The 26,435-nt window shown below is 52.2% G+C and overlaps 1 protein-coding gene across 1 annotated transcript in view; it reads right to left on the reverse strand.

The window, feature by feature from the left end:
- Positions 1-1,133: 1,133 nt before the first annotated feature.
- The window catches only part of CCND2 (cyclin D2), a 28,079-nt gene continuing 2,777 nt past the window's right edge, over positions 1,134-26,435 (reverse strand). Inside the window, exons 3-5 of the mRNA XM_007170213.2 lie at positions 23,992-24,151; positions 15,232-15,380; positions 1,134-6,516 (exon numbers count right to left, since the gene is read on the reverse strand). Coding sequence (XP_007170275.1) covers positions 6,367-6,516; positions 15,232-15,380; positions 23,992-24,151 — 459 coding nt within the window. The 3' untranslated portion in view covers positions 1,134-6,366. The remainder of the gene's footprint in view (positions 6,517-15,231; positions 15,381-23,991; positions 24,152-26,435) is intronic.

Below are 26,435 nucleotides of genomic sequence, written 5' to 3' on the forward strand. Positions count from 1 at the left end.
TACAGCAAAGTGATTCAGTTATACATATACATGTATCTATTCTTTTTTCAGATTCTTTTCCCATATAGGTTATTACAGACTATTGAGTAGAGTTCCCTGTGCTCTACAGTAGGCCCCTGTTGATTATCTGTTTTATATATAGTAGTGCGTATATGTTAATCCCAACCTCCTAATTTATCCCTCCCTACCACCTTTCCCCTTTGGTAGCCGTAAATTTGTTTTCTAAGTCTGTGAGTTTCTGTTTCTGTTTTGTAGATAAATTCATTTGTATCATTTCTTTAGATTCCACATGTAAGTGTTATCATATGATATTTGTCTTTTTCTGTGTGACTTATTTCACTTAGTACAATAATCTCTAGGTCCATCCATGTTGCTGTAAATGGCATTATTTCATTCTTTTTTACGGCTGAGTAATATTCCATTGCATATATGTACCACATCTTCTTTATCCATTCAGTGACTTTGAAAAAGACAGGGAACTACAGAGAAAATGAATTTTCATAGTAACATCAAAAGGGCATGACCCATCACTTTTGGGAAAGAGGCTGGTCTGAGTTGCTGAGGTCGGGGAGCAACAGGCAATTTGTTTAAGTGTGGACTTTCCCACCCCTTTCCCAGGCTCTACCTCACCACCCTTCCACCAAGGCAGTGGTAGTCCAGTCCTCACAGGAGGGATACAGAGAGGGAGAATCAGGAATCAGGTGGGAGCCGGGAAGAGCTGCAGGCAACCGGGAAAGCTGCGGAGGTTGGGTTCTCCAGAGACACGCCCTCCCCTCCCCGCCGAATCTAGAGGTGGCACCTCGGAAGCCAGGAGATACTCATACCCAGGAGTGAGTAGCTGGCAATAATCAGAAGATTAGCATCTGAGGTCTGGTCACGACAGCAGTGACTGACCCACCTTCTGAAGGTGGCCTGAGGCTTCTGGTTTATAAGAGGGTTGTACGGGTGACCCAAAAGTTAAAAAAACAAGGTCATCAATTGGTTGCACTGCAATGACACACACAGATGACCCTCCAGGTTAGGATTTGCATTTTACCCCAGCACCAACTGCAGCCAACAGAGTCCTGACGCAAGAAAGCTGTGTTCCACGCTGAGGATTGCTGGTCAAGAAAGAAGTCAAAAGAGCCAGAGAATTTAGGTCAAGGTGAGTTTATTGTCCAAATAGCATAACCTAATTGCATCCAAAACCATTTTCAAATCCATCTTTAAGCTAGTCAGAAAAACAGGTTATTATTTTTAAAAATCACTTAACACTGAACAGATAGGACCTCTGAAAAGGCAGCTTGACTATACCATGTCACCATCATGGCCAATACAACATTTTTCTTCCCATACTTCCTAAAAACCTTCCGTGTATACTGATCATGCTACTTTAGCACTTGCTCGCATGCCGACCAAATAAACACCCACACCTCTTACAGAGTACATGGTGAGAGAATAAAATTGACTGGATATGGCATCACACTCATTTTAAAGCAAAAAAAAAAAAAATTATAATAATAATAAAAGAAAGTCCAAGACGAGAAACTGTAACTGAGAGAGAGAGAGAGAGAGAGATCTGAGGTACATGGTAATGAACATAATGGAAAAAATCCAATGGCCTGGTGATCTGCCGGGGATTTCAGAGCTGGCCAGCAGTAAGAAATACAACCAATTAAAAAAAAAAAAAAAAGAAACCACGAGAACTTTTTTTTTTTTAAAGGATAGGCACCTGTCAAAATACACTGGCTACTGTAATGGCTACAGTCAGTAAGGCACTTTTTTCCCCAAAGTAGGCTGCAGGCAAAGGGATAAATGTGGCAGCTCCAGCATGCGCGTGTATGTTTGCCGATGGCTTCTGGAAACCTAAGCCAAGAATCGGGTCTGACAGCCCAGCCAAGTCTAAAAGCAGAGACACACGGATACAGAACGGTGGTTCTGGCTGAAGTGACGGTTCTGGGTCATTTAGAATCCAGAATCATGAAAAGCCAAGTGGGATGAGGAAGCCATACACGTCCTCTTGAATCTCCCGGCCCTATTTTGTACAAACGGGTGACAGGAACTGCCCCGAGCCCACTGTGCTCCGTGGCTACAGAGCGTCTGGCTGGCTGAAGGGGACTTTACCGTCTCAGCACTAATTTCCCTTTTAAAGCTATTCTCAGGGTCGGACTGTCTCAAAGATAAACAAAGAGGAATCCTTTTGGCTTAGAAGCCAGCTGGCTTACTCAGATGTCCCCCCCCATTCTTACTTCCCATTTCCACTCTACCAATATTCTCTTCTTGAGCTAGAAAATCATTATTTACATGAGATAAGGTGCGAGTCTATTTCTTCTCCCAGCCCTGCCCCCTGTGGCCCGTGGAGGGAAAATGCCCCTGCCCTCTTTGAGAAAGTCATCCAATCCTGCTACTGTCCTAACCCGGCAGTCCCAGGGCTCCCAGGGCAGCGTGGACACGGCCTTGGGGCCGGGCCGCGGCCCCTTCGGAAGGGAAGCCCCCGATGCCCGCAGCCGGGGTGGTGTCCCCTCGGAGCCACGCGTGCCCGACTTGGATGCTGAAGGAGGGCGGACGGGGCCTCTGCTACAGCACACAGACCAACAGGGACCTGGCTGGGGGACACAGTGGGCTGCTCAGTGGGGTGGGGCAGTTCCAGAGGACAGCCTCCCCGGACAGAAGCCCCTTCTCTCAGCCTAGGGGGAGCATTCTGCTGAGGCATCGGTCCCCTGCCCCTGCCTGCAGGCTTCTTGGCTCTTATGAACCCGCATGGAACTGAATTATGCTTAGCATATATTTTTGGCATACAAGGATTTTCCCCCGTAGGATTTGGCCAAAATAGGGGAAGGAACAAAATTTGGCAGGTTAGGGGAACAACTTAGCTCCCACTGATGGAGAAAAACATATAAACAAACAAACAACCAAAAAAAAAAACAAAAGAAAAAACCATAAAGAGGAGGAAGTAAAGAAGAGAGAGAAAGACAACAAGGTAGAGAAAGACCAGAATAGGTTTGGAACCCTCTTAGTGGGAGGAAAGAGAAAAAAATGCACGGGGAGAAGTGAACTCCTCTGGGACAAAAACTCCTACCGAGGAAACCAAGATCCAAGGAGCGGGTACAAGCCAGTTCAACAAAGCCGGGGTCCCTTCTTTTCTGTTAAGGAGAGAGCAGGCAGAAAAGCTAAATTACCTAGCACCCTCCCCATCAGCAACCCTACACCTCCCATCACACTAGGCCCTGAGGATGGGAAGAAGACAAAGCCAGAAGGCCCCAGTGGCCCCCTGGGGGCTCCAGGGCTGGGAAGAAGAAAAAGCCAGAAGGCCCCAGTGGCCCCCTGGGGGCTCCAGGGACAGTGGAAAGTGAAGGGCTCTGGCGAAGTCTGTTGGCCTGTTTCCTTCCTTATTTGTCAGGTTCTCTCATGTGCTGCTTCCCTCTGAGCTTAGCGGCTGGTCACTGTTCAAGGGATCTGTACCTGGCTTTCTCTTTAGGTTCCAAGACTCCCAAGAACTCTAGGGCCCTTGCATTCCTCCATCCCGTGGAACCCCTCAGGGCCCAGAAGAGTGGCCTGTGCAAAGTGTGCTCCCGATAAAACACAGGCTGCTTGGCCTTCCTCTCCAAAACCTCAGAATACAGCACCCACTGGCCCACCAGGAATCCCTAGAATGTCAGGGTCATGTAACTCACCAAGTCCTGAACCCTTCTAACACACTTCACGGGAGACTGACTCGGCTGGGACTGCATCTCTGCAGAGAAGCAGCCTCCCTACCTCCCTTCAACCACCAATCCAATACTCATCGGACCCATTTTTCCAACCATGCCAATTCAACGCACGATCTAAAACCTGAAAACCATTTAGTGCCACTTAGCAAGGACCTGCCGCAGGCCAGACAGGTGGGAGCGGTTGCCGTGGCAACCCTACCTGCTGCAGGTTCAGACCTAGGAAACCCTCCGAGATCATCCTGAACGGGGGCTGCCCGTATCCGGGAAGGGGCCAGAGAGAGGGGAAACGTGCCAGATGAGAAAGGACCCAAAGCAGAGGAGAGCCCTGCTTTAGAAAGGCCTGCAAGATGAGACTCTCCAGATAGCCTGCTGGAATTCTCTAGTCTGTGTCCTGATCGCTGGTACCCAAGTGGTACCTAGTCCACTGCATCAACCTCTGTGCTAAGTGTCAGCCTTGCGGGGGAGGGGAAATCCCTTGGTTCAATTGCATTTTTTCCATCATGATGAGGATACCAGAGTCAGAATGGAAGCCTGATGACCTTCACCACGGAAGAGGTCCCTGGGCGTGAGACCCTGGGGCCAAAACCTCCACCTTCCACCTGGGAGGGGCTGAAGCCTCCTCCCCCCGTCTGCCTTTCCTGACTAATGGGCTCCCAAGCAGAAACTGTACGGTTGTGAGGTATTATGAGAACAAAAATGTGAACCATTTTCTTTTGTAGCTATTGATTTTGTCCAGTAAACCTGAGGTAAAGAATACTCTGTCTTTGAAGGATGTGACCAGAGAGGAAAAAAAAAAAAAAAATCCATGAATACGCTACCAGAAGAAAACAAACTATGTATGGAAGGGCTTTTCCAGTACGAAGAACTCCTATCTCAACCATCTACTTCAGGACTTGGAAATTTAAGCGGTAAAATAATATATTATAAAATTGTTTATAAAATAGCAGCACACTCGGTGAAACATTACAGCTAGGTACTGTTAATGTGGATAACAATGAATGATCTTAGCTTCTTAGCAGCGCAAAAAAAAAAAATAATAAAAAACTGAACATAATAAAATGAAAAATAAGAGACCCTTAGATTTTTCTCCATCTTAAACCCTTATACTACGAAACAAGGCAGAATCTGTGTATAAAACAATTCTTCAAAGTAGCCCTGTTCTGATCTTTTTCTTATTTTTACTTAAAAAGGCAAATATTTTAATAGCTTCATTACCTGTCAATTATAATTGTGCAAAAAAAAAAAAAAAGTTGGTGCTTCAACCTCTCTGCTAACTGAATGCCTCTAAGACGTGGAGAGGAAAAAAAATTCAAGTACGCTGAATGCAACCTTGCAATGAAATCAACAAAAAAACGGAAACGGGAACAAAATGCCACACTGATGACCCGCTGTCTGTCTTTGCACCAGCAATAACGTTTTTTTCCATGTCCAAAGGAGGAGTATAGAGGTGGGAATTAAGATCCTTCTGTGCCATCAAAATGGTAACAGAGCTTTGTTTTTAGGAATGTTGTGATGGGGATTTCAGCGGAAGAGGGTGTGTCTTGAGTTCCGGTGGGGATGCCAGAGAGTGTCAGATACAGGACAGCAACCCAACTGGGGGCAGGAGGGGAGGGGGCACAGGAGGAGAAGGGAGGCAACTACTCTGCATGATTTGCATAAACCATCCCATCTATCCCTCGGGAACAATTTTTCAAAGTGCTTTTCGAATGGAATGGTTTATACCAAAACGCTCACCTGTGGACCAGACATGCCAATCAGCACCAAAGAATTCGTTTGTTTCCTAATGAGGGATGCCAAGGTCACATTACTCTCTTGAACACATCAGGAGAAAAGTTTCCATTCCAGATCCCACCCTCGGGCTCCATCTGCCTCCATTTCATAGGAGTTTTGGGGATGGCCCGTAGCTAGATTGCCCCTTTTAGATAAAAACTGGGTGGTGTCTGCAACGAACCATGTTTGGAAGAAGAAGCAAGATGTCGAAAAACGTGAAACCCCAGGATCCAATCACCTGTGTCCAACGGGCAAAACATCATCTCTTTTAGGTAGCAGCTACTGTAGACAGCAAGAGTTGTCACTAGAGACCCAGCAACGCTCCTGACTTAGTAACAAACAGGTGGTCGGGAGCAAGGGCGCTTCTCCATCCAAAATGGTTCGATCGCACTGAGATTATTTTGTAACTCCCTCCCCGTCCTGTCCCTCCTTATTTCTAATTCCTTCTCGAGTTCATTGCTTTGCAATCTAATCCTGCCATAAATGGCATCCGCAATTCCTCGAAATTATCCTACCAGGGGTATATACGTGCTAGTTCATAACATGAAAAAAAAAGTCTCTAATTTGTTCCCATAGTGCAGGCATACATTTTCGCTAGCTACTCTGCAGGTTTTCCTGTAAGCATTTTACTATGACTTTTAATATCATCAAACAATAACTGTTCGCATATATACGGGATTCCCTTCTGTTGTACTTCAAATAGGCACCAAATGCTTTTAATGATTCCGTTTTTATAGGACCTTTATCTCTCACTTCTAAAAGATCTTTCAATATGATCTAGGTGGGGGCAGATTTTTTTTTTTTTTTTTTAAGTTTCATCCTAAAACATAAGAGAACAAAACACAACCAGAGAGAAGGAGAGAGCAGATTGGACGCTTCTCTCCCATTCGGCCTGCCCGACATCCTCTCACAGGTCAATATCCCGCACGTCTGTAGGGGTGCTGGCTTGGTCCAGCTCGTCCTCCGACTTGGATCCGTCGCCCTGGTCCTGACGGTACTGCTGTAGGCTGTTCAGAAGCACCACCTCAATCTGCTCCTGGCAGGCTTTGAGGCAATCCTAGAAGAAGAACGGTCCAGACCAGAGCTGTTAGCAAGGGCAACAGTACACAGAGCGACTGATGAAGAAAACACACACGATTCAAGCCCCGCCTAAGTCCGCGCTCCTTTTCCAGTAGAAAGAAAGTTGAAACGTACGGGAGATGCATCCTTCCGGTGCCGGGGAACCTCACCACTCCAAGTGGGGTCCACGGACCGGCGGCGTCAGCACCACCTGGGAGCCTGTTAGAAATGCAGAACCTGGGACTTCCCTGGTGGTCCAGTGGTTAAGCATACACCTTCCAATGCAGGGGACGCGGGTCTGAGCCCTGGTCGGGGAACTAAGATCCCACGGGCCGCGGGGCAGCTAAGCCCACGGTGCCGCAACTACTGAGCCCGCGCGCTCTGGAGCCCACATGCCACAACTAGAGACAAGCCTGCGTGCCGCGATGAAAGATCCCGAGTGCCACGACTGAGACCCGATGCAGCCTAATTAATTAATTAAAAAAAGAAAAAAGAAATGCAGAACCTCATCCCTCTCCAGACCAGGCAAATCAGAATCTGCATTTTAGCAGAAGCCCAGGTGAGTTGTATGCACAGGACCTGGGCAGCGCTGGCCGAGATGAGGAGCCATTTGTGGCCACGCAGTGCCTGGTAATCCAAGGGCCAGCGAGATGCTTCCCGCTTGGGGACACTGGGAGGTGAGAGGGAAAAGGGGAAGGCCAGCCGTACAGACAGTGTGACAGCACTGGACTACCCAAGGGATAGATAAGAGAATGGACTGAACTACACTGACCCTCACAGCAACTGCGGAACCGCTTAAAAACAAGCAATCTGTTTTTCGCTTATTTACCGTTCCCTTAACTCTCATAAAAATACAACACAGAAATGTTCACAAAATTCTGGACACTTGAGCCGTCTAATTTGGGAATAGGCAAAAAAAAAAAATTGCTGCATTGCTTTGATATTAGTCTATATTTGGTAGGGAAGATTCGGAATGTGTTGATCTCAGGCAGATGTTTCTGTTAGCTGGGTGGCATGGGACACAGCGGCAATTCGTGGGTGTCACTAGGGAGGGATGGTGGTTGGTACTAGCAAGTGGGAGGTGAGCTGAAGAAATTGCTCGTAGGAGCTATTTCCCAACATCTTTCCTTGGCAAGCCTGCTTTCCTGTGCTCTCGTAAGCAGCACAGACACATGGAACATATGTTAAATCCACTCTGCCTGGGTCTTGCCACAGTTTAATGTATGTTTCCCTTGTGCTTGTTTCACCGTGCAGCTGCCCAGAGGTTACTGTTTGCCGAGCACCAAAGCGTTATCTCTATTTTCCAAAGATCTAAAAATAAAGTTGGGGTTCTCAGGAACACCCTTTCCATACGCCCACATTTTCCTTTCTTATCTCTCATCCATTTCAGCTTTTTATGAAAATCAAGATTGGGGGCAATGGAAGACCGAGCGTTAAGGGCAGAGATGAAATTTCACCTGGAATGAATTAAGAGTGACAAGAAAGCAGAGGTATTTGCTGTCGCCCCACCAGACTTGCAGGCGGCCTCTAGGTTATTTTCCTTCTCTGACCTCAGTTTCCCCACTTGTAAAATAAGGCTCAGGAAACGCTCACAGACGGAGGATCAACTGAGATCATTTGGACAAAGTGCTGAGTTTGACACACGACAATCATTTATTATGAACAGAAAGAAGTCCATCCTGGAATGTGAAAGAATTCCTGAGATTTCTTTGAAACGAGGTGCGAACGAGCATTTGCTCAGGACAGGTGAGGCGGGCAGTGCAGCAGGCACAGAGGATGGAGCGTCCGGCAGGGCAGACGTACCCCGGCCCAGAGCTCTCCGTCCCCCCTGAGAAACAGCCAGGGACTGGCCACTGAGGACCCGCCAACATTTCTCAGACTGGCCTGTGGCCTCGCCTGGTCATGTCCTCTAACCTGCCTGACCCCCTAACTGGTGATTAGAAGCCGATGGGCCTCGTCCGCTGCCTGCTCTGCCCGCCCAGCACTCCTCCTCCAAGGCCCGTCCTGCAGTGGCCGTGCTTCTGGTCACTCACCACTCACGAAGGTGCTCGGTGGTGAAGGCTAAAGGCAGGATGCTTCTAAGGGCACCTGCATTTCAGCGGAAGGTACCTGAGGACCCGAAAGCCTTATGATCTCAAACAATTAATCTTAAAGAACAAGGTTAACAACGTTAAAAACTGGCGATGGTCAAAACTCCTCTGGCTTGTCCCTGAGGAAGCTCCTGGCCAATCCTGTCCGACTTTCCTTCCTCCAAGGCTCTATTTCTGGGTCAGCACATCTGCTACCCCAATAATACGACAAACTCAGGATGCCGTGATCATCACTGCCTTAGCCACACCAGCAGCCGAGATGGATGGTCCTCCAAACAGGGAGACCGGGCTCTGGAGAGCTAACGAACTTGATTTGGGGCCACGGACAGTCTCCCTTTGGGTCACCCATGTTCCTATTGTTCCCGGTATTTAGACTTCCCTTCCGGCAGCCTTAGACCCTAAAGGAACAGTTCTGAGAAAGGCCTACAGGGAGGGCTGGCACACTGGGCAGTGACTTCTACGGGACTTCAAGAGAACACGGGCGTCCAATGTCATATTTATGTAACTTCCAGCCAAAAACAGCTTTCCCGAATAAAATGAAGAAAGCTTTCACATAAAACCCAAACTCTCCTTTCTTGATCTTTCCAGTCCCATTTTAATTTCAATCGAAATCATTCCTGACTATGGCCAGCTCTTCCTCTTTGATACCCCTTACTCCAAGGGAAAAGGGATGACAATAGCAGTTCCCCCAGAAACGGGGGACCCGGAAGCCCACAGGCTCAGCTGTGACAGAGCAGGAAGCTAAAGCTCTCGGTGGGTCAGTGGTGTCCCTCATTCCTGGAAAGCGCTCTGGGGTCTCCGTCTAACCCTCCTCTGGTTCCACTGCTTCACGACTTGGCTGTCCTAATCTCAGTTTCAACTGCGGGGACCTCTTGGCTCTCGGCTAGATGAAAACCTACTTAAGGGCAAGAGCTTGTCTTGCATAAAGGATGTTGCACGTTCTACTCTGACAGTGGCAGGAAGGAAATCGGCATCCCTCTTCCTGGAAACAGAGCTCACTCCCTGCATTTTAAACCTTCCTTTAGGATTGCAGGAGCCCTTTTTGGGCGTCCCAGGAGTGTGTGAATTTCCTGTGCGCTGGTGGAAAGTGAGGTCCGAGGGAGGGTGGGCTGGTGCAGCCCCGGTCTTGCCGGAGGGGCTCCCAATCTCCCGAGTGGGTAGGAGAGCGCCGGGGGGACCGGGGTGGGAGGGGTGATCTGGTGGAAGGAGGCGGCCAAGCCCAGAGAAGGAAACAGAAGGGGGACAAGTTGCAGAGCCTGAAGGGAACCCAAAGCGAAGCTGGAGAAGAGTGACGGCCATGTGTCCAGGGGCGGAGTTCTAAGGCGACACACACAGATCCTTACAGGATCTGAGAACTGGGGGCTCTGGGGGGCTTTTGGAGATCGAACAGCCAGCTGCGCCCACTTCACAGCTAGGGAACCCACCCGAAGCTGGCTCCTCCCCCCAATCACACCTAGTTAAAGACGAACCCTGGCCTTCAAAGGGCGAGACTCCAATTCCAGAACTCTCTTCCCTGTGCACCTCTCTGCCTCTTCCGGGCTCTAAGGAAAGACAGGGCAGAGAATCTCCGAGAAAGGGAGACACAGCCCGAGTGGCCTGGAAAGCCCCCGACAGCGCCTCTGATGAAAAGATGCTCCGTGCAAGGCAAGTGCCGCGGCTCCCGGCCCTCTGCCCCTCGGCAGCCTCCAAAAGCACCAGCCGTTGTGTCGAGATGCCCCAAATTAAGCTGATTAGAAGGAGAGCCATAATGCTCGTCTGTCAGCCTGGACAGGTGGCACTCCACAGAACTGGGGCTCGGGCAGGCCTCCAGCCCGATGATGCTGGGGCCCCTCCCCCGCCCGCCCCCGGCCCCCACCCCGGCCCGGAGCCCTGACAGCGGCGTTTGTGATGCCCGGCTCCTTCCCCGGCCCTACTTCCTCCGCGTGCTGGCTCCAGCCCCGCGCCCCGCACCCTCCTCGGCCCTGTGAATGGGCTGCGGAACTGCTACCATCAGCCTCCAGTGTCACTGCATCACGGCATTGTCACCACACACGCACTGCACTCAACAGGGGCACAAAGGGCTGAATGAGCCCCGGACCCGCGGCCAACTCAGGCACAGACAACTTAGGAAACTATCTCATTCTTCCTTTCTTCACAGCCTGGTGGGCTTATTTCCTTGAATACCAAATGAGGCCCGCGGCAAAAATCAAGCTCAAGCAGGAGCGGGAACCATCAGCCTCCATTTCTGTTTCCTCTGCCGTCCCACCCCCGGCTTCCCTTGCAGCGACTCGTCTGGAGGCTTCTGACCACAGGCCCTGTTCAGGGCACAAAGGACAGTCTCGGGGACACAGGGGTCTTCAGGAGAAGGTGTGCTGTGAGGGCTCTGGGGACCAAGGCAAGGGTGGGGACCCTAGGATTCTGACATGCAGTCACAATCGAGTCTTCCCTGGCGCTGCGGACTGCTCATTGACAAACAGCATCCTAATATGGCCAGGATGACCCTAGGGGAGGGATGTCCTGGAATCTTCTTGGGCAATAGTTAAGAATTCAAGGGACTTCCCTGGCAGTCCAGTGGTTAAGACTTAGCCTTCCAATGCAGGGGATGTGGGTTCGATCCCTGGTCAGGGAGGTATGATCCCACAGGCCTCCTGGCCCAAAAACCAAAACATAAAACAGAAGCAATATTGTAACAAATTCAATGAAGACTTAAAAAAGAAAAAAGAAGGTAACAGAGTTTTGGTGTAATCTAGGAAGAAAAGAATACATATAATGACAGGACGACTCACATCTCTACCTGTTCTGTTAAACATCTTCCAATAACTTCCCATCTTCATGGCCCGTGAACCCCAATTCTACTTGTTCATTAGTGACTCAGGAAAACGGTGTCACGTGAAGACAAAGTGACTTGCTCTAAGATAAAGTCAGGTAAAGCTCAGGGGACCCTGACGTATTGTTAATGTTAAGACCCATCTAGCTTTTCCAAAACACCTGGGGAGACCAAAGCACTAGAAACGCACTTGAAACCCACCTGCCCAGCCTTTGTCCCCCTTCCTTCCTCCCCCGCCCTCCCCACATCATTCCCCAATGACTCTGCCAGGGGATCTGGAGAAAAGGCTGAGTCAAAGTTGGGTCTCGTTCAAGAGTCTATATACAAGTGAACAGGGAGATAAAGGCTGGCACCGAGCTCCAGCAGGATGCCGAGGGGACGGAAGAGGAACCCCGATTCTGCCAGGGAAGTGGCCCAGTCGGTCCCCCCCTTCGCAAGCGGACCCTTGGCAACGGAAGCCCCGGTAGACGTTCCCCCAAAGCCAGAATGGCCTCTCTGGCTGGTGTCTGTTTTTAGCAACACTTAGGAGTAGAAGGAAAGAGTACTTAAAATACACCACCCTCTGAGACTTTTATTCCCTGTAAAACTGTCAGGCTTCTCACTCAGCTTTCTCTTTGGAATGAAGCGTTCCGGTTTATTTTGGCAACCAGAGCAAGCAACAGAGAGCAGCTTTCTCAGGGCCGCGTGGGTCCCTCCTATCAAAGCTCTCTGCCGCCGGCCAGAGAGCCAGAGAGATGGCTCTGGCTGTTTCAGGGGAGAAAAGAGGGGATCCTCCTCCTACAGTCGTATCTCTGACAATCCACGGAAAAAGGACACCGTCAGCTGGCCCAGGTCTCTAGGTGCAAGGTGCACAGGGCTAGCACACCACTGTAGGACTCTGGGGTCAAAGGCCGGCACTTCCCGATTCTCATTTGCCCGTGCACCAGGGCCCATAGGGCAGAAGGTGGTCTGGGCACTGGGCTTCCCTGTGGGAGGGCTCAACTTCAGTGTGGTCCAAGGACACTATATGTCTACGTGGGTATCTACAACTTTTTGTGGTAGCAATATATACACCACCCAGCACTGAGCGTCTCCATCAGTTTTAAGTGTACAGTGTTAGCTTTGAGTACGTTCACTGTGTCGTGAGACCACTCCCCTCTCCAGGACTTTTCTTCCCAGACGGAAACTCCATCCCCATTACACAATCACTCCCCCACCCCCTGGGCCCTGGGAACCTCTATTCCACTTTCTGTCTCTATGGATTTGACTACGTCTAGGGAACTCGGGACCTCATATAAGTGGAATCACACAATATTTGTCTGTGTCTGGCTTATTTCACTTAACACGTCCAAGGCTCATTCATAGTGTAGCACGTGTCGGAATTTCATTTCTTTTTAAGGTTGAATAATGTCCCATGGCATGCACATACCACAGTTTCTTTCTCCATCCCAAGGACATTTTCAACCACCAAGGGATGGCTTCTACTCTGCATTTTACGTTAGGCCCGGAGAGCTCCTTCCCGAGGGCTGACTGCCTGCTGCGTGTCTAGTTCCTAACACCTGCTTAGCATCCGTTCATTTGACCTTCATTTGCTGGGGTTTTACGTGCTTTACTGGGGATCCTCCACACAATCGCTACGTTCCTGGATGACAGGAGCCCCGTCTTTTATTTTCCGTGTGCCGCCCACCCCCCAACTTCTTCCACGCTGCCTGTGCCTTGCTTGTTCCTGGGCCTTGCTCACAAGGTGACAGCCTGCACCAAGAGCTCTCCAGAGAACACAGGCTGATGGGTGGGAGGACTTAGTGCCCCAAGTCCGGCACGCACAATAGCTGAGGCACCGAGGACGTCCCCAGGGAGAGTGGGAGTGAGGCTCTGGGGACCCGAGGTAAGCTGGGAGCTTCCTGAGCTCTCCAACTGTTCTCTGAAAACGTGGTACACGCATGCTTGGTTTTTCACATTAAAATGTTTAACCCGGGGCCCACTGGTGAGAATGAGGCACATGTGTGCATCTCCATTCAACAGCTGCGATTTTTAGAAGGAACCTCTAAGCCAGTTTTGTATCTAGTTGACCCAATCTGACAGCGGACTAGGATGGCCTGGCTACACAGTATCTGAAAGGGGCAAGCAGTGTCTCCCGTATGAAAGGAGAAGACTGGTTGGCGGACTTGAAAAGCAAAGCACAGCCCACGAGCTCCATGGGCACCCCAGGAGCGACCTCTGTCCATCTGAAGCCAGTAAGGGGTGACACAGAGGTGCGGGAGAAAGCTGGAGAGCCCGTGGGACAATCAGCCCATCAGGGCACATCTAGAAATATCCGAAGGAGGTTATAATGCTGGCGGGGGGGTGGGTGGGGGGGGCAAACACTTGTCACTGACATTTTTGTCCCCGGGGGTCGAGGAGGGGCTGGTCTTCAGCCGGTTGGGAGTCCTTTTGGCAAGGCAGCCTTAATAGGAGATATTCAGAAAAGGAAGGAAGCATATCACTTCTATAAATGCTAAGTTCCGTCCAAGATTTGCCTCTAGAGGATTCGAAGAGCATTCTTCCCAGGAAGCTGCAGTGGAGGGTCTTTTCGATCTATATTTTGGAAACCATGCTTCAGAAGCCTGTTTGGAGCCAGCATTTGAAAAGCATCTCTAAGAACTGTTTCAGAGGAGAACCCCTCCCTGTGCCATCTCCTTGAGATGGTAATGAAGGCCAAGGCAAAATCTGGGGGGGGAGGTGTCGGGGGGAGGCCAGCCAACTGCAGCCTTAGGCGTGCTGACATTTACCCTTTTGCCCAGCATCCCTGGTGGAGGCACTGGCCGCAGGCCTGTAAACCACATTATCCCTTTTAAGTCAATATATGCCCACAGCAGGGCATTCAGAATCCCCCTGACCATCCAGAAGGGGTCATCACAAAGTTCCCCTGCATTCTTGAGCCTCTCCATGGTGACGACTTGAGAGGGCCTCAGAGCTGACACCCCTCTCTCGAGTGGCTTTAAACCAAAGGCCTTTTTCAAACAAAAACATCCCAGGAGCTGCAGCGAGGGAGGAATGCAGGTTCCCAGGCTGGGCGTCGGAGCCTCCAGGTTCTGGTCCCAGGCCGGTGACCCCGGCTTCTCCCCCTCTCTGACCTCGCAGAATCAACCTTCTAAGGACCGCAATTTCCAGCTAGCTGAATCAGAGCCTCCCTGGACCCTGGGCTGTCCCCCAATCCTCTCTTCTTCTAAGGAGCTTCAAATGCTGGCAACCAGAGTTACAGCCTCTGCACTGTCCAGAGGGCACCCAGAATGGAAAAATCTATAGCTAATAATAGTTCCTTGCATTTGTACGGCACTTAACTCTTTTTAAAGTGCTTTTTAATCCGTCATCACGTTGAACTAAAGGGAAGTGAGAGGCAGGCGGGGTGGAGAGGTCTGTGGAGGTGGGGGGCCCCCTCCGTCTCCCAAGCCCTGAGGTGCAGGGGGGGCTTGCTCCGGCCCTGCCTGCCAGCCTCAGCGCGCGTGAGCAGGCGAGAAAGCTCCACGCTGGAGGAGAGGCAGGCTGCGGATTGTACATAAATGGAAACAAGCAACAGGCAACAAATCAGACCCATGGGGAAGCCCGGGCCACACAGGAAACTGGTCAGCAGCCCGCCCTCCCCCCTTGTCTCTGCTTGCGAAGTTCTTTTCTCTATTTGATGGCACGTGAGGCCTCACCTGCTGAATTTTCTTATGACCGCGGGTGCTGATCTCAGAAAACAGAAACCAACAGCAACAAACAACCTCTGCCACCTCCTCATCGAACCAACTGTCTCTCTACCCGAGCTGAGGAAAGAGAGGCCTGGTCTCAGCCAAGAGGATGGATGGGGGCCACCTACCACGTCGGTGTTGGTGATCTTGGCCAGAAGGTCCACCAGGGCGTCGCCCGTGAGCGAGCTCACGTCCTCGTCCTGCTGGAGCCCACAGATGGCAGCTCCCACACTTCCAGTTGCGATCATCGATGGCGGATACATGGCGAACTTGAAGTCTGCGAGGACGAGAGGCGGAAGGTCAGGACGGGGCGGAGGCAGGCGCTCCCCAGCCTGAAGACGCTCGGCAGGAGGATGGCACAAGTGGCCCCTGGTCCCCACGGATGCATCCTCTCCTAAGTCTTTCCTTCACGAGACGCCCTTCATTTGCCCATGACTGTGGCGGTTCCAGATTTAAAAGGAGACTGAGCAGAGCAGGGGAGGTCTGAGACCAGTACAGACAAGGTAACCCACGTGCTACACAAGCGACACGAGCCAAGGGCTCCAGATGTTCCAAGGAGGGGGAAGTACGAGCGGGTAAATCTTAGGAAGAACGACAGCCCTGACGTGACTCTGCCATACTCTCTGGACAGGCATCAAGGACTAAGATGGCTCAGAACAAAAGAGATGATTTGATTGAAAAAAAAAAAAGGATGGGACTTCCCCGGTGGTCCAGTGGTTAAGACTCCGTGCTTCCACTGCAGGGGGCCCGGGTTCAATCCCCGGTTGGGGAACTAAGATCCCACGGGCCATGCAAGGAAAGTGGGAGAAGCAGCCATCGGGGGCGGGGGGGGGGGGGGGGCGGGTGCTGGGGGGGCAAGTTTCACACAATTCCCCACGTCTACCCAGCGTCAAAGGCCCTCAGAATGTTAGGAGACAGGACAGGAAGTCAATCGAGCTCCCAATATTAGCCGTCCTAATCAGAGGAATGACTTGGTTTAGATTCTATGGCTTTGAGGCCTGAAGATCCCATTTTCTTGCCGGGGGAAAAAAAGAGTGGTTTGCTAGAGACAAGTGGAAAAACGATGATACATTTGATGGGCTTGAACCCCCTCATTTTCCATTTATCCAGGAGCAACTACAGAGGATGCTTTTACGTACCAGCCTGGGAGCCCAAACACCAGTTTCTTCTGGGGGTGGGGGGGGGTGCCCCAGAAGGTCTGGCAACCAAATCGGCCACTGCTGTCCATGGAAAGGAGGTAAGGATACACACCCCTTACCCCTGCTCCGGCTGCTAAGAGCTCCCACCTGCCGACACGGCCAGGACCTGACTCGTCACAGCCTGCGTAATCCAGCCCTCAACCACGGAAGCTGTGTACAATCCGTACCTTAACGTCGTGGATGAGAAACCGAGCTTTCCGAGTCTCCACGGCCCTCACCCCGCCCTGTGCTGATAGGTGAAAGAGTTGAGAGTTTTGTCCCTGATCCTAACTGCAGCCCCAGAGTGGAGAGCACCTTCCGCAAAGGGCTCTCTCTAGCTTTGCCATCATCCCAGTGAATTCACTGCATGTAGAAGTGGAAAGTTGGAGAGAGGGGGATTGCTGTAGAGGGAAGACGTGGGTCACGCTTCCAATCCCAGCATAAGCACTGGGTTTAACCTACAGAAACAGTTCAACCTCCTATCTCCCCCTCTTGCTATTCTATCAACATAGTCCAAGGACGCACTTTTATCAGTGACCCCGTTGTCCACATCAGGTCAGTGGCGTCCTCAGAAACTGCGCTGGGTTGCTCAGCCAGGCACAAACCCTTCCCCTCCTGGCCGAATCCCATGAACACAGCAGGCCTGGCCGTCTGTCTGTCTTTCTCCATGGCCTTCTTTTCTTAGCCCACGCACCATCTCCACCTCTCGAGGGATGTACATATATTACGCCACTCCACCCAAAGCCTGCTGTGCTCTAACTCGTCCAGAGCCTTCTCTGTCCCCAGACAGTGACAAAGCCAGCCTCCCTGCCTCCCGCTCTGCTGTAGGTCTCTTCACATGGGGTCACAGGAGTGTTTCTCTGCCCAGTAACCTCGTTAGCTCCCCCCCGGGACATTCACAATGCAGAAGCAGCAGCCAGCCCGTGGCCCTGGGCCCACACAGGCCCCGGGTGGGAGCAGCTGGCAGGGAAGGGCAGGGCAAGAGGGGCTCCCCGGCCCCCCTGCCCCAGGCCTCAGCCCAGGAAGCATAGCCCACACACGCCTATCTTTGCATCCCGCTGCCTGCAAACCCAACTCCCACTTCCAGCAAATGAATTAACTCTGGCAGTCAGGGCGTGTGGATGGATGGTCCTGGGGCTGCCGAGAAGATCGTACCTCCCTTCTCGTTTTGTGGGAAAATGCCGAGGGACACTGTCCCCTGCCCCGCCCCCCAGAACTGGGGAGCACGAGCTGCATGAACACGGCAGCCTCTGGGCAGCACCGACAGGGCCAGGGAAGCCAGGCGGGCCCTGCTGAACCGCAGGGCAGTGACCCCCTCTAGGGCCCCGACAACTGCCCGGCTCTCCCGCAAAGCCAGGTCCAGCCCGTGGGACCCTGGGCGAGTCACTTCCTCCCTCCCAGCCCCTTGGAGTCCCAGTTGTCTACGAGGAGGGTGGAGGTAGAGCAGCGAACTAACTAGTTAATTTTTCTAACCTCCACCTGCAACTCAGTACAGGGTCATGAAATTCATTTGTAGGTGGTGACCAGCATTTTTTGTTGTTGAGTTGAACAAAATGTTAGAACAATTCTAACAACGTTATAGACTAGGAAGTATCAGGAAGTAATGCAAGTAGTGAGAGTCAATACTGTCTTAAAAAACATCTGTATCGATTTGACGTACATTGACAGTTATCCTGAGTTGCGTTATAAAATGTAATTTCTTCCTTTATGGTTTAGGTCAAAAAGTTGGAAGATGGTATGCTGGCTAATCTTCCCGGGGCCTTCCAGCTCTAACTGGCTTTTACTTAAGGCTCTGGAGTAAAAACGACTCTCAAGGAAAAGAATAAGGAAGAGACAATAGAACACAGCACAGCTTCCCCCAGGCAGCAAAGTCACAAGACATCTCTCTCCATCGAGCAGTTCTGCATGGCCTCGGGCTGCCCCAAGACCACACCCAGGGACACCCCCTCTCTGCTGGTAGGGGAAACGGCAGAGAGAAAAACACCTGAATAAAACATCTGAAGGGTCGTGTCCTTGTACTAGCTCTTGTTAGCTAACCTCCACACTCACCTGTGGAAAGTTCCATCCAACCCATTCAGCCATTTCTGGAAACCTTAAACTTTTGGCTATGGAACTGGATGGAGATAGATTCACAATATTTACTTGAGGGAGGGAGCAAAAATAAAATCAGGCTTCATGAGCACGTGCTATGATCAAGACTGCAACTGTCCATAAATATATAAATAGAAATGCATCGACATGCATGCACATGGGGAAATTAGAATACAAAGATGTATGTAAATTTCCCCACCATCCAGTGGGGGAAACGCTATTTTATCTTCGCAAAAATAAAATACCAAGTTAACGATCTCTCCCAAATCTCTGAGTCTCTTGGTCAAAAATGCTGACAAGCTCTACGTTGGTGCTGTAGGTGTGCTCAGTGGTGAGGGTCTATCTCCATCCTCAGCTGCCCACCTGGAAAGCTGAAGTGTGTGCGACTTCCTAAGAACCCGCCCCCTCCCCCAGAGTGAGAGGCAGTTAGCTGAGCTGATCGGACCCATTCCGAGTTACGACGTGTTCCTCCCTGTTCCAGGCAGCACGATGATGATTCCTCCAAGACATGGGACATATGAATAGAATACAGCATGGCGCGTTCTAAATGGCTAGGTGACTTCTAAAGAAACGTCTCAAAGAAAGGACGTGCCCACGTGGATAGGAGCATTAGAGACACACGCTTAGGAGGATTCCCCAAAGGAGGTGGGAAGGGTTTGGGCCAAGCAGCTCCAAGCACTGGAAGGTGGAGGCCACGGAGGCTGGTGACCTACCACCTACCAGCTGTGTGAAGGTGGGCAAGTTACCTGACCTCTCTGAGCCTCCATTTTTCCACCCACAGATGAGGATAATAATTATACTCTCATAGGGTAGTTCTGAGGATTCAACTAAGAGAACAGTGCCTGGCTCTTGGTAAACAATCCACAACACCCACCACCAGCATCACTGTCATCATCCCACTGTTCCTACCCCAGGGGCCCACTGTGGGATTGGGGTGGGCAATTCTGACTGTCGGCGATTCTGTTCAGCGTCTGCAGGGATGCGGGGAAACAGCAGGCCCTGCAGAGCAAGGCCGGGGAGAACGAGGGCTCTGCTCTGGCGGCCCTGAGGCTCTTTCACTCTCAGTGTGTGTGTGTGTGTGTGTGTGTGTGTGTGTGTGTGTGTGTGTGTCGCAGAACCGGCCTCATCATGTCCCCACTGCCTCCTGCTGCTTTGTCAGCAGTGGGAGAAGCTGAGGCCTCACAGGGGGATGGAAAGAGGGCACAAGCACACAAGAAATGAAAGAGAAGTCGGGCTATTCATTCAGCTGGGGTCACCCAGAGCCAAGGAACAGGCCCCACACCCCAGCAGCCCTGACCTGACCTCCACCTTCTCGGTGAGGCCAGCAGCGGCCTCACAGGGAACTCCAGCTCCACCGACCAGCCCAGGCAGCGTTCCTACTGTTTGCTTACTTGGCAAGGAATTAGCAAAAAACAAGGTGAAATTCACCTGCTTCAAGACACTCCCTTTTACGGGTGAATCGATGAAACCTTGAGAGGTTAAGTGACTTGTCTAACGTCTGATGCCGGGCCCGGGCTTAAGATGGAGAGAGGCATCTAGACGCTGCACCCCAGTGCACTCTGAGACTCACCAGCAGCTAAAGAGCTCTTCAGAGGCACCGCCCACGCCCCGCTGGGAATACACGGCCATCTTTCCCATCAGAGGCCGGAAAAAAGCCCAAAGGAAGGAGCCCGGGCTCAGGAGTCCAGGAGATGGGAACCCCTCCCGTCTGCGGCCCCAGCCCACTGTGGGACCCCGCAGAGACGCTTCACCACCCAAGGACCTCCTGGGGCCCCGCTGGGCTCCTTAATCTGGGCAAGGGCAGGAGAGCTGCTCCGCGTTCATCAGCTTGGGAAGATTTCACTGAAGGAAGCGTTCTGAGCTACGCGGGTTTGAAACCACAGATTACATGGCCCTGGGGATGGCTTTATCCCCATTGTTTTGACTATGGTGGCCGAGGCCTTGACCGGCAACTGTGACCGCTGTGCTTCTGTTCACCACCAGGGGGCGAGAGGCGCTCGCTCCGAGGGGGAGAGAACCAGGGATGCCCTTCTCCCCCTCTCCTCCAACCTGCCTCAGGTGGGGTTTTAAAAGGCCAGAACCGGTGAGGGGCTGGACGAGGGCCCTCAGCCTGCTCCTCACCCACCTTACAGCCAGGTGGGAAGTGAGATGGGCCCTGTCAAGCTGCCCGTCCCCACGTACGGAAGAACTGAGACTCCCGGTTCAACAGTCCACTTCCCCGGTGAACGGAACTCATTGGGTCGCAGATGGAAAGGGCTTTCCATTCTTCCTTCCACCTTCCAACCACCCAGGCAGACCTCCCTTTCTGGATCAGGGACCAAGTCGTGGACCCTCTCTGGGCCACCACTGTCTGGCTATAACCCAGGGATGAAGCGTCACGAGACACGTCTAGGTACAGCCAGGAGGACGGGGAAGCCCTGGGGTACCACCATCCCTGGGGCCCAGGCCCACTGGGCAGGGAGCCTGGATAGCTGAGGGCAGCACCTCGGGGTGGGGGGCTCCTAGGCACAGAGGGAGATGCGGGGTGCCGTGGGTAGGGAGGCTAAAGACGTCCTCCCTCACCCCCGCCCGCGCCAAGTTCAAACTCAACGCCACTGGCTCTTCTAAACTAACTGGAATCATCTGTTCAGCATGATGTCATGCATCAGGAATCTCCCCCACGCCGGCGTGCGATCCTGAGTCATCCCAATGGTCTCTTTCCTCGTTGGCAGACTTGGGGGCTCTGCCATCAGAGCGGCACCAGGGGGATGCTAGGAACGGTCTGCTGCCCAGCGTCCAAAGCTCTAGGGAAGGCGGTTATGAAGGGCTCCTCCTCACCCCATGGCCTCCACTGACCAGCACCGGCCAGAGTTCCTGCCCCAGGGGCTGTTCAGGGCTGAGCAGGGGAGGGAAGAGGGCACCTCTCTCCGTCTCCCCACCACGTGAAGCCTCAAGCCCCGGGAAGGAGGACTGACAGCCCTGCCCTTCCCGCTTCTTCCCCTTTCACACACAGGCACTCTCCACGGACTGCGGGACCACCGCCAGCTCTTTCACAAGCAGCTTTCCCCCTCAACTAGCCACACAGCCCCAGGGTCGCTGCCCCTGGCTGCCGGTGCTCCTGGAGCTCCAAGGCAGAACGTCCAGGATCCCTGGGGGGAACGGAGCAGGACCTGTGCTGCTGTAACTCCCGCCGGCCTGTCCTAGGCCCGCGCCCATTCCTCACACCCTGGCCCCAGAACGAGGCATCTCATCTAACCGGAAGGTGTTCCCCTGAAGAAAAGCAAGCCCGTTGGCTTTTACTCCGCCAAGCCCGCGGCCCTAAAACTCCAGGCAGCGGGATGCCACGTGACTCGGCCACGCAGACACAGTCAAGGGCAGATCAGGGGAAGAAATGCCTCTCAGGCAGGCTCATCCCCTCTAGACCCAGGAAACGTCTGAGACCCTCCCTGTGCTCTGAGCGGTCCACACGTGGCACTCAGTACCCGGCTGGAGGAGTTCTCATTCCCATCCTCCCCTGCCCCTGCCCCAGGCTAGCTCCTCTCTCAAAAGGCAGTCTTCCCAACTTCCTCTGCCTCCCCTCAGACCTCTGTCCCGTCCCTGAATCCCAGCCTCCCTCCTCGGGCCCCAAACGTGGCAGCTGCCCCAAGGACCTGGCCAAGAAGGCCAGGAGTGGCGGATGGGATCCCCAATTTTAGAGAATGGGCCTTTAGGCAATCCGGGGATCTGCTTTTGGCCTGGGTCACTCCACCCACCCTCCCGACCCGAGTCAGAGATCAGCGAGGAGGAGTGGGCAGATGGACCCCAAAAGGTACGTCCGTTAAGAGACAAGGTCAGAGCAGAGCTCTGGCTATCGACAGCTGGGCGATGGGGGAGCGCAGGGTCGGGGGTCAGCCATCCTAGAGAGAAAAGGGCTGGTTGACCCCTTCTCCACAGTGAATCATCACAATGGAGAGGAAGGGACAGCGGGGCCTGGGAGACAAAATGACAAGTCAATGAGGGGCTGACCTCTAGGGGCCAGGCCAGACAGCAGAAGGGGAGGAAGCAGAAGAAGGGCTACGGTCTGCAGGGCAGCAAGAATCACGGGCAAAGAATGGTCCCCCAGGGCTGCAGGAAAGGCACAGGGCACGGACATTCCACGAGGCTGGGCCTGGATCTGGGAAGCTCAGGGACAGGAAGCCTGCTCTGGGATCCACAGTGGGGGGGCTGGACCCTGCATCTGAGCCCGCAAAGCCCGAGCACGGCGTCCTGCTAAACTCAGATGGGGGTAGCAGGGTTAGGGTTAGGAAAGTCATCGCATCCACTCAGTTAAAAGAGTCAGAATCGGAGACATTTTCACATTTAGCACCAGGGCACATCGCCTACACCTTGCCTGGTTGACAAAGGACCTCCTTGTACATCATCTCTCTTCTGATGTCCGTTTTCCTAACCACCTGAAAAGGCTGTAAGAGCATCCTGTGTCAATAGGCGTATTTTGCAGATGAAGAGGCAAAGGTTCAGAGAGGTCGCGGGGTGGTAAGTAGCAAAGCCCGACCTTTTGACCGTGAACAGGGCATGGACACTATTGCAGATAATGTGCTCATCTTCGCAAGCTCCAGAGTAACATGTAACAAGATACTGAAAGAAGTCAAGCCCCAGGCCCACCTTTGCAATTCCAGTACATACTCCTGGCAACCGTGAACCCCGCCCTCTCACCCGGTGGGGGGGAAAGATCCACCCAAGCAAGTTCTTTCCCTAACACTTCTGATTGTGAAAATATGAACGCCTGACGCTCTACCCTGGCCGACGATGGGTCCGGAGTTTCTCCCATGGCCACTACCGTTAGGGGGGAGGGGAAAAAAGATGGTGGAAACTGGCCAAAGTTCAGTGTGATGAGACTGCCTCAAACCACTGCCTTTAGTTTATCAGTTAATTGCAAAGCAAACGGGCCAACAAGGACGATGTATCCATTGCGGGATCAACATGGTGGGTGTAGAGCTCTTAACATGAAAAGGCGGTTGCAGTGTTAAAGGCTGCAATCAAAACCCCAACACGTGGAGGGAGGGCAGCAGAGCCCAGGCTCAGGAAGCGGTCCTTGCTGAAAACCCCACATGTCCACCCGAATCCTGCAGAAGGAGCAGCCGGAAGGCAGTACATGCCCTGCAGCCAAAAGAATTCCTCTGGCCTCTCTTACCACTTATCAGGGCAGGCGGTATTTATTTATCTTGACAGCGTTCCTCAGACCTGTATTTGCATCCCGCCCCCCTCCAAATTTCCTCTTGGGCTTATCTCCAAGCCATCCTTTTCCTCCAAAGATGAAAGATTGAAACACAACCAGAGGGCAGTATACATAATCTTCAAAGAGCACTTTAGACACCATAAAGAATATTTTAACAGGCGGTATTTTTTTTTCCCCCTCACCACACCTGTTCTCATAAACCATTTATGAGTTTGGCAGAGAGAGAAAATATACCAGCTGAGATAAAGGAAGGAAGAAAACAGCCCAGGAATGAAACCTTGGACTCTAGATTACTTGGGACCCTCCTCCCCTCGACCCCCCAATCCCTGGAAGTTAGGGCTGCGGTCCTCCTCCCGTTGAATTCCGCCCCCCCCCACAAAGCCCTCCCCAGCACCCGGCTCCCACTGGGCTCCAGCAGCTCTTACCAGTGGCGCACAGAGCAATGAAGGTCTGAGCGTGCTTGCGGATCAGAGACAGCTTCTCGCTGGGCTGAGGCAGCTTGCGGAGGATGTGCTCGATGAAGTCATGGGGGGTCACGGCCGCCAGGTTCCACTTCAACTTGCCCAGCACCACCAGCTCCCACTCCTGGGGACGGAGGGAGGAAGGGAAGAGTATAAAACCCACAGGCTGACCTGGCATCCGGGACTGGGGGCTTGGCATCCAGACCAGTCTTCACAACAATTCTCATTAGGACACGGGGCTAGATTGGAAGGCGGGGCCGTTTATCAGAGTGGCCCTAAAGCTTTGAAGTGGGTGACGGCTCCTCTTAGGCTTCAAAGGTCAGGCTCCACTGAAAATAATGAGAGCCCAGGTAGCTGTTGCCAAGACGGTACTTTCTTCTATTTCTCTGTCTCTCCAGCTCCCCGACCCACACCCAACCCTGACTTGCATTCCACAGTATGCTTCTGCCCGCCCACCCAGAAGGCTGAATCTACAGTAAGATAACGCCAAGGTCATTGTAGCCCTTCGGTAGCAATTTATTGTATATCCATCACCAGATTAATAGCCTTTTTAATCCTCGTGGAAAAATGATGTACACAGAATAAAGCTCAAAATTAGGTTTCTTGGCCCAAATCCTTGGCAACCAATTAGCTTGCTCGTAGTCGGTGCCAAAAAATGCCATTTTTCTCTCTGCTGCTAAAACTTTCCCCTGGACACGTAATGCGGAAATCTTGGGAAATGATACTCAGACACGGGGCACCCTTCCACTTAAATGTTTCACGGGCCTTTGTTACCATGACTGAAGGACCGCATGGTCACTGGCAACCCCATTGCGCAGCTGGAGGTGGTTCAGGGCAGGGTGAAGGTCCTTGTTCAAGGTCATGGAAGCCTGAAGCCCAAATGCTGGTACCATGCCACCCTGTCTCTTGTGGGCCTCTCACCAGCAGCCCACCTAGTGAAAAACCTTGTTTCTCTCCCTTGTTGGGATACGTTGGGGAACTGTGCTCAAAGGGAAACAAGCCAAAGAGAAAGCCTTAAAAATACGTGCAGTCAGAGGGAAAAACAGGCCTATCGATCGATCATCAGCAGCAGAATGAGCGACCAGCTTACCAGTGTCGTCCGTTCCCCCATTCACCCCAAGATCCCGACTGTCTTCCGCCTGCTAAGCCGGCCACCAGAGCCCTATTCTGCCTGCGACCCACAGCACCGGCTGGCTGTGCGGTCTGGGCCAATTCCCTCCCCTTCCCTGGCCTCGGCTTTCTTGTTGGTAAAATAGGAGGACTCCTCCAGTTCTCAACTTCTGGGATAAAGAGACAGAGACCGGAAAAAGGCAGATTTGTCTGCAGCAACATAAATTAGCTTGGCAAGCCCCTGGAAAAAAACTGGGGCGCTCTGAAAAATACCCGAGTCCCCCATCATGTTGAAACAATGAAGCAAAAGGAAGATCCGTTTTCCTCGTCTCCCGTGAGAAATATAACTGGATCCCAATTTTAACCATGCTCTCTTTACCTGCTTTCAAGTCTGCCTTGGCTTTTTACGGGAGGCTGGGGGTGAAAACCCAGATAGACTACTAAACAGTCAGTGTCTTCCAAGATGGCTTGAAATTCCAGCTCTCCTTCTCACGGGGGAATGTGAGTATAAACCACTCGACTTGTACCATTATTAAAGGAAGCAGATCTCCTAGAAGAAAGCACCTTTCTGGGCCTCTCGGACCAAACCAGAAGCAGCTGAAATCTGGCAACTGTTCAAAGGTGAGGTCATTCATGCCCCTCTGCATTCTCGGAGATTCCTCCCCATCCTTGCACATGTCTGCCGCTAGGTGGCAGCACAGCCTCAGGGAGGAAGGCCTCTCACAAAGAGCTCAGTTCAGGCAGCCAGTCCCGGGCCCTGTGGACTTAGTGCAGGCCTGGCCAGCAGGGAGGGGGAGGAGGAGGGGGTGGGAAGAGGGGGCCCCTTTTCCAAACAGTTGGGAGATAGGCTGTGCAGATCACTGAAGGTGGGCCTCTGGAGCCGCCCAACCAATGCCACGCTGCTGCCACATGGCCGTCTTAAGTATGAAGCTACAGGGGCAAAGAGTCCTATTGGGTGCGAAAAAGGTTTGCGGGCAGGAAACCAGAGTCCAGACAGGACCCCGTGTCTGTGTAGAGGTAACAGCCCCACTGGAGACAGGAATCCAGGCCTCCCAACCCTCTGACAAAGGGCCCAATTTGACTCTGCTCAAAAGCCAATGAGCTGGTATTTAGTGAACAGCTATTATGTGCGGGTATCTTGAGACTCTAAGAGGTGCCTAAGACCTACCTTTGAACTCCCGGTTCTTAGGAGACACGCCACATGTGTATTGGAGAATCATGTGAGAGGTTGCTTACTGTCTCGGAATTCAGCGATTGAAAATTTGGAATTTAATTAAAATATTTTATCACTGTGCTTC

The sequence above is a fragment of the Balaenoptera acutorostrata genome, chromosome 11 (genome assembly GCF_949987535.1).
Source record: "Balaenoptera acutorostrata chromosome 11, mBalAcu1.1, whole genome shotgun sequence".
NCBI classification, from domain to species: domain Eukaryota; kingdom Metazoa; phylum Chordata; class Mammalia; order Artiodactyla; family Balaenopteridae; genus Balaenoptera; species Balaenoptera acutorostrata.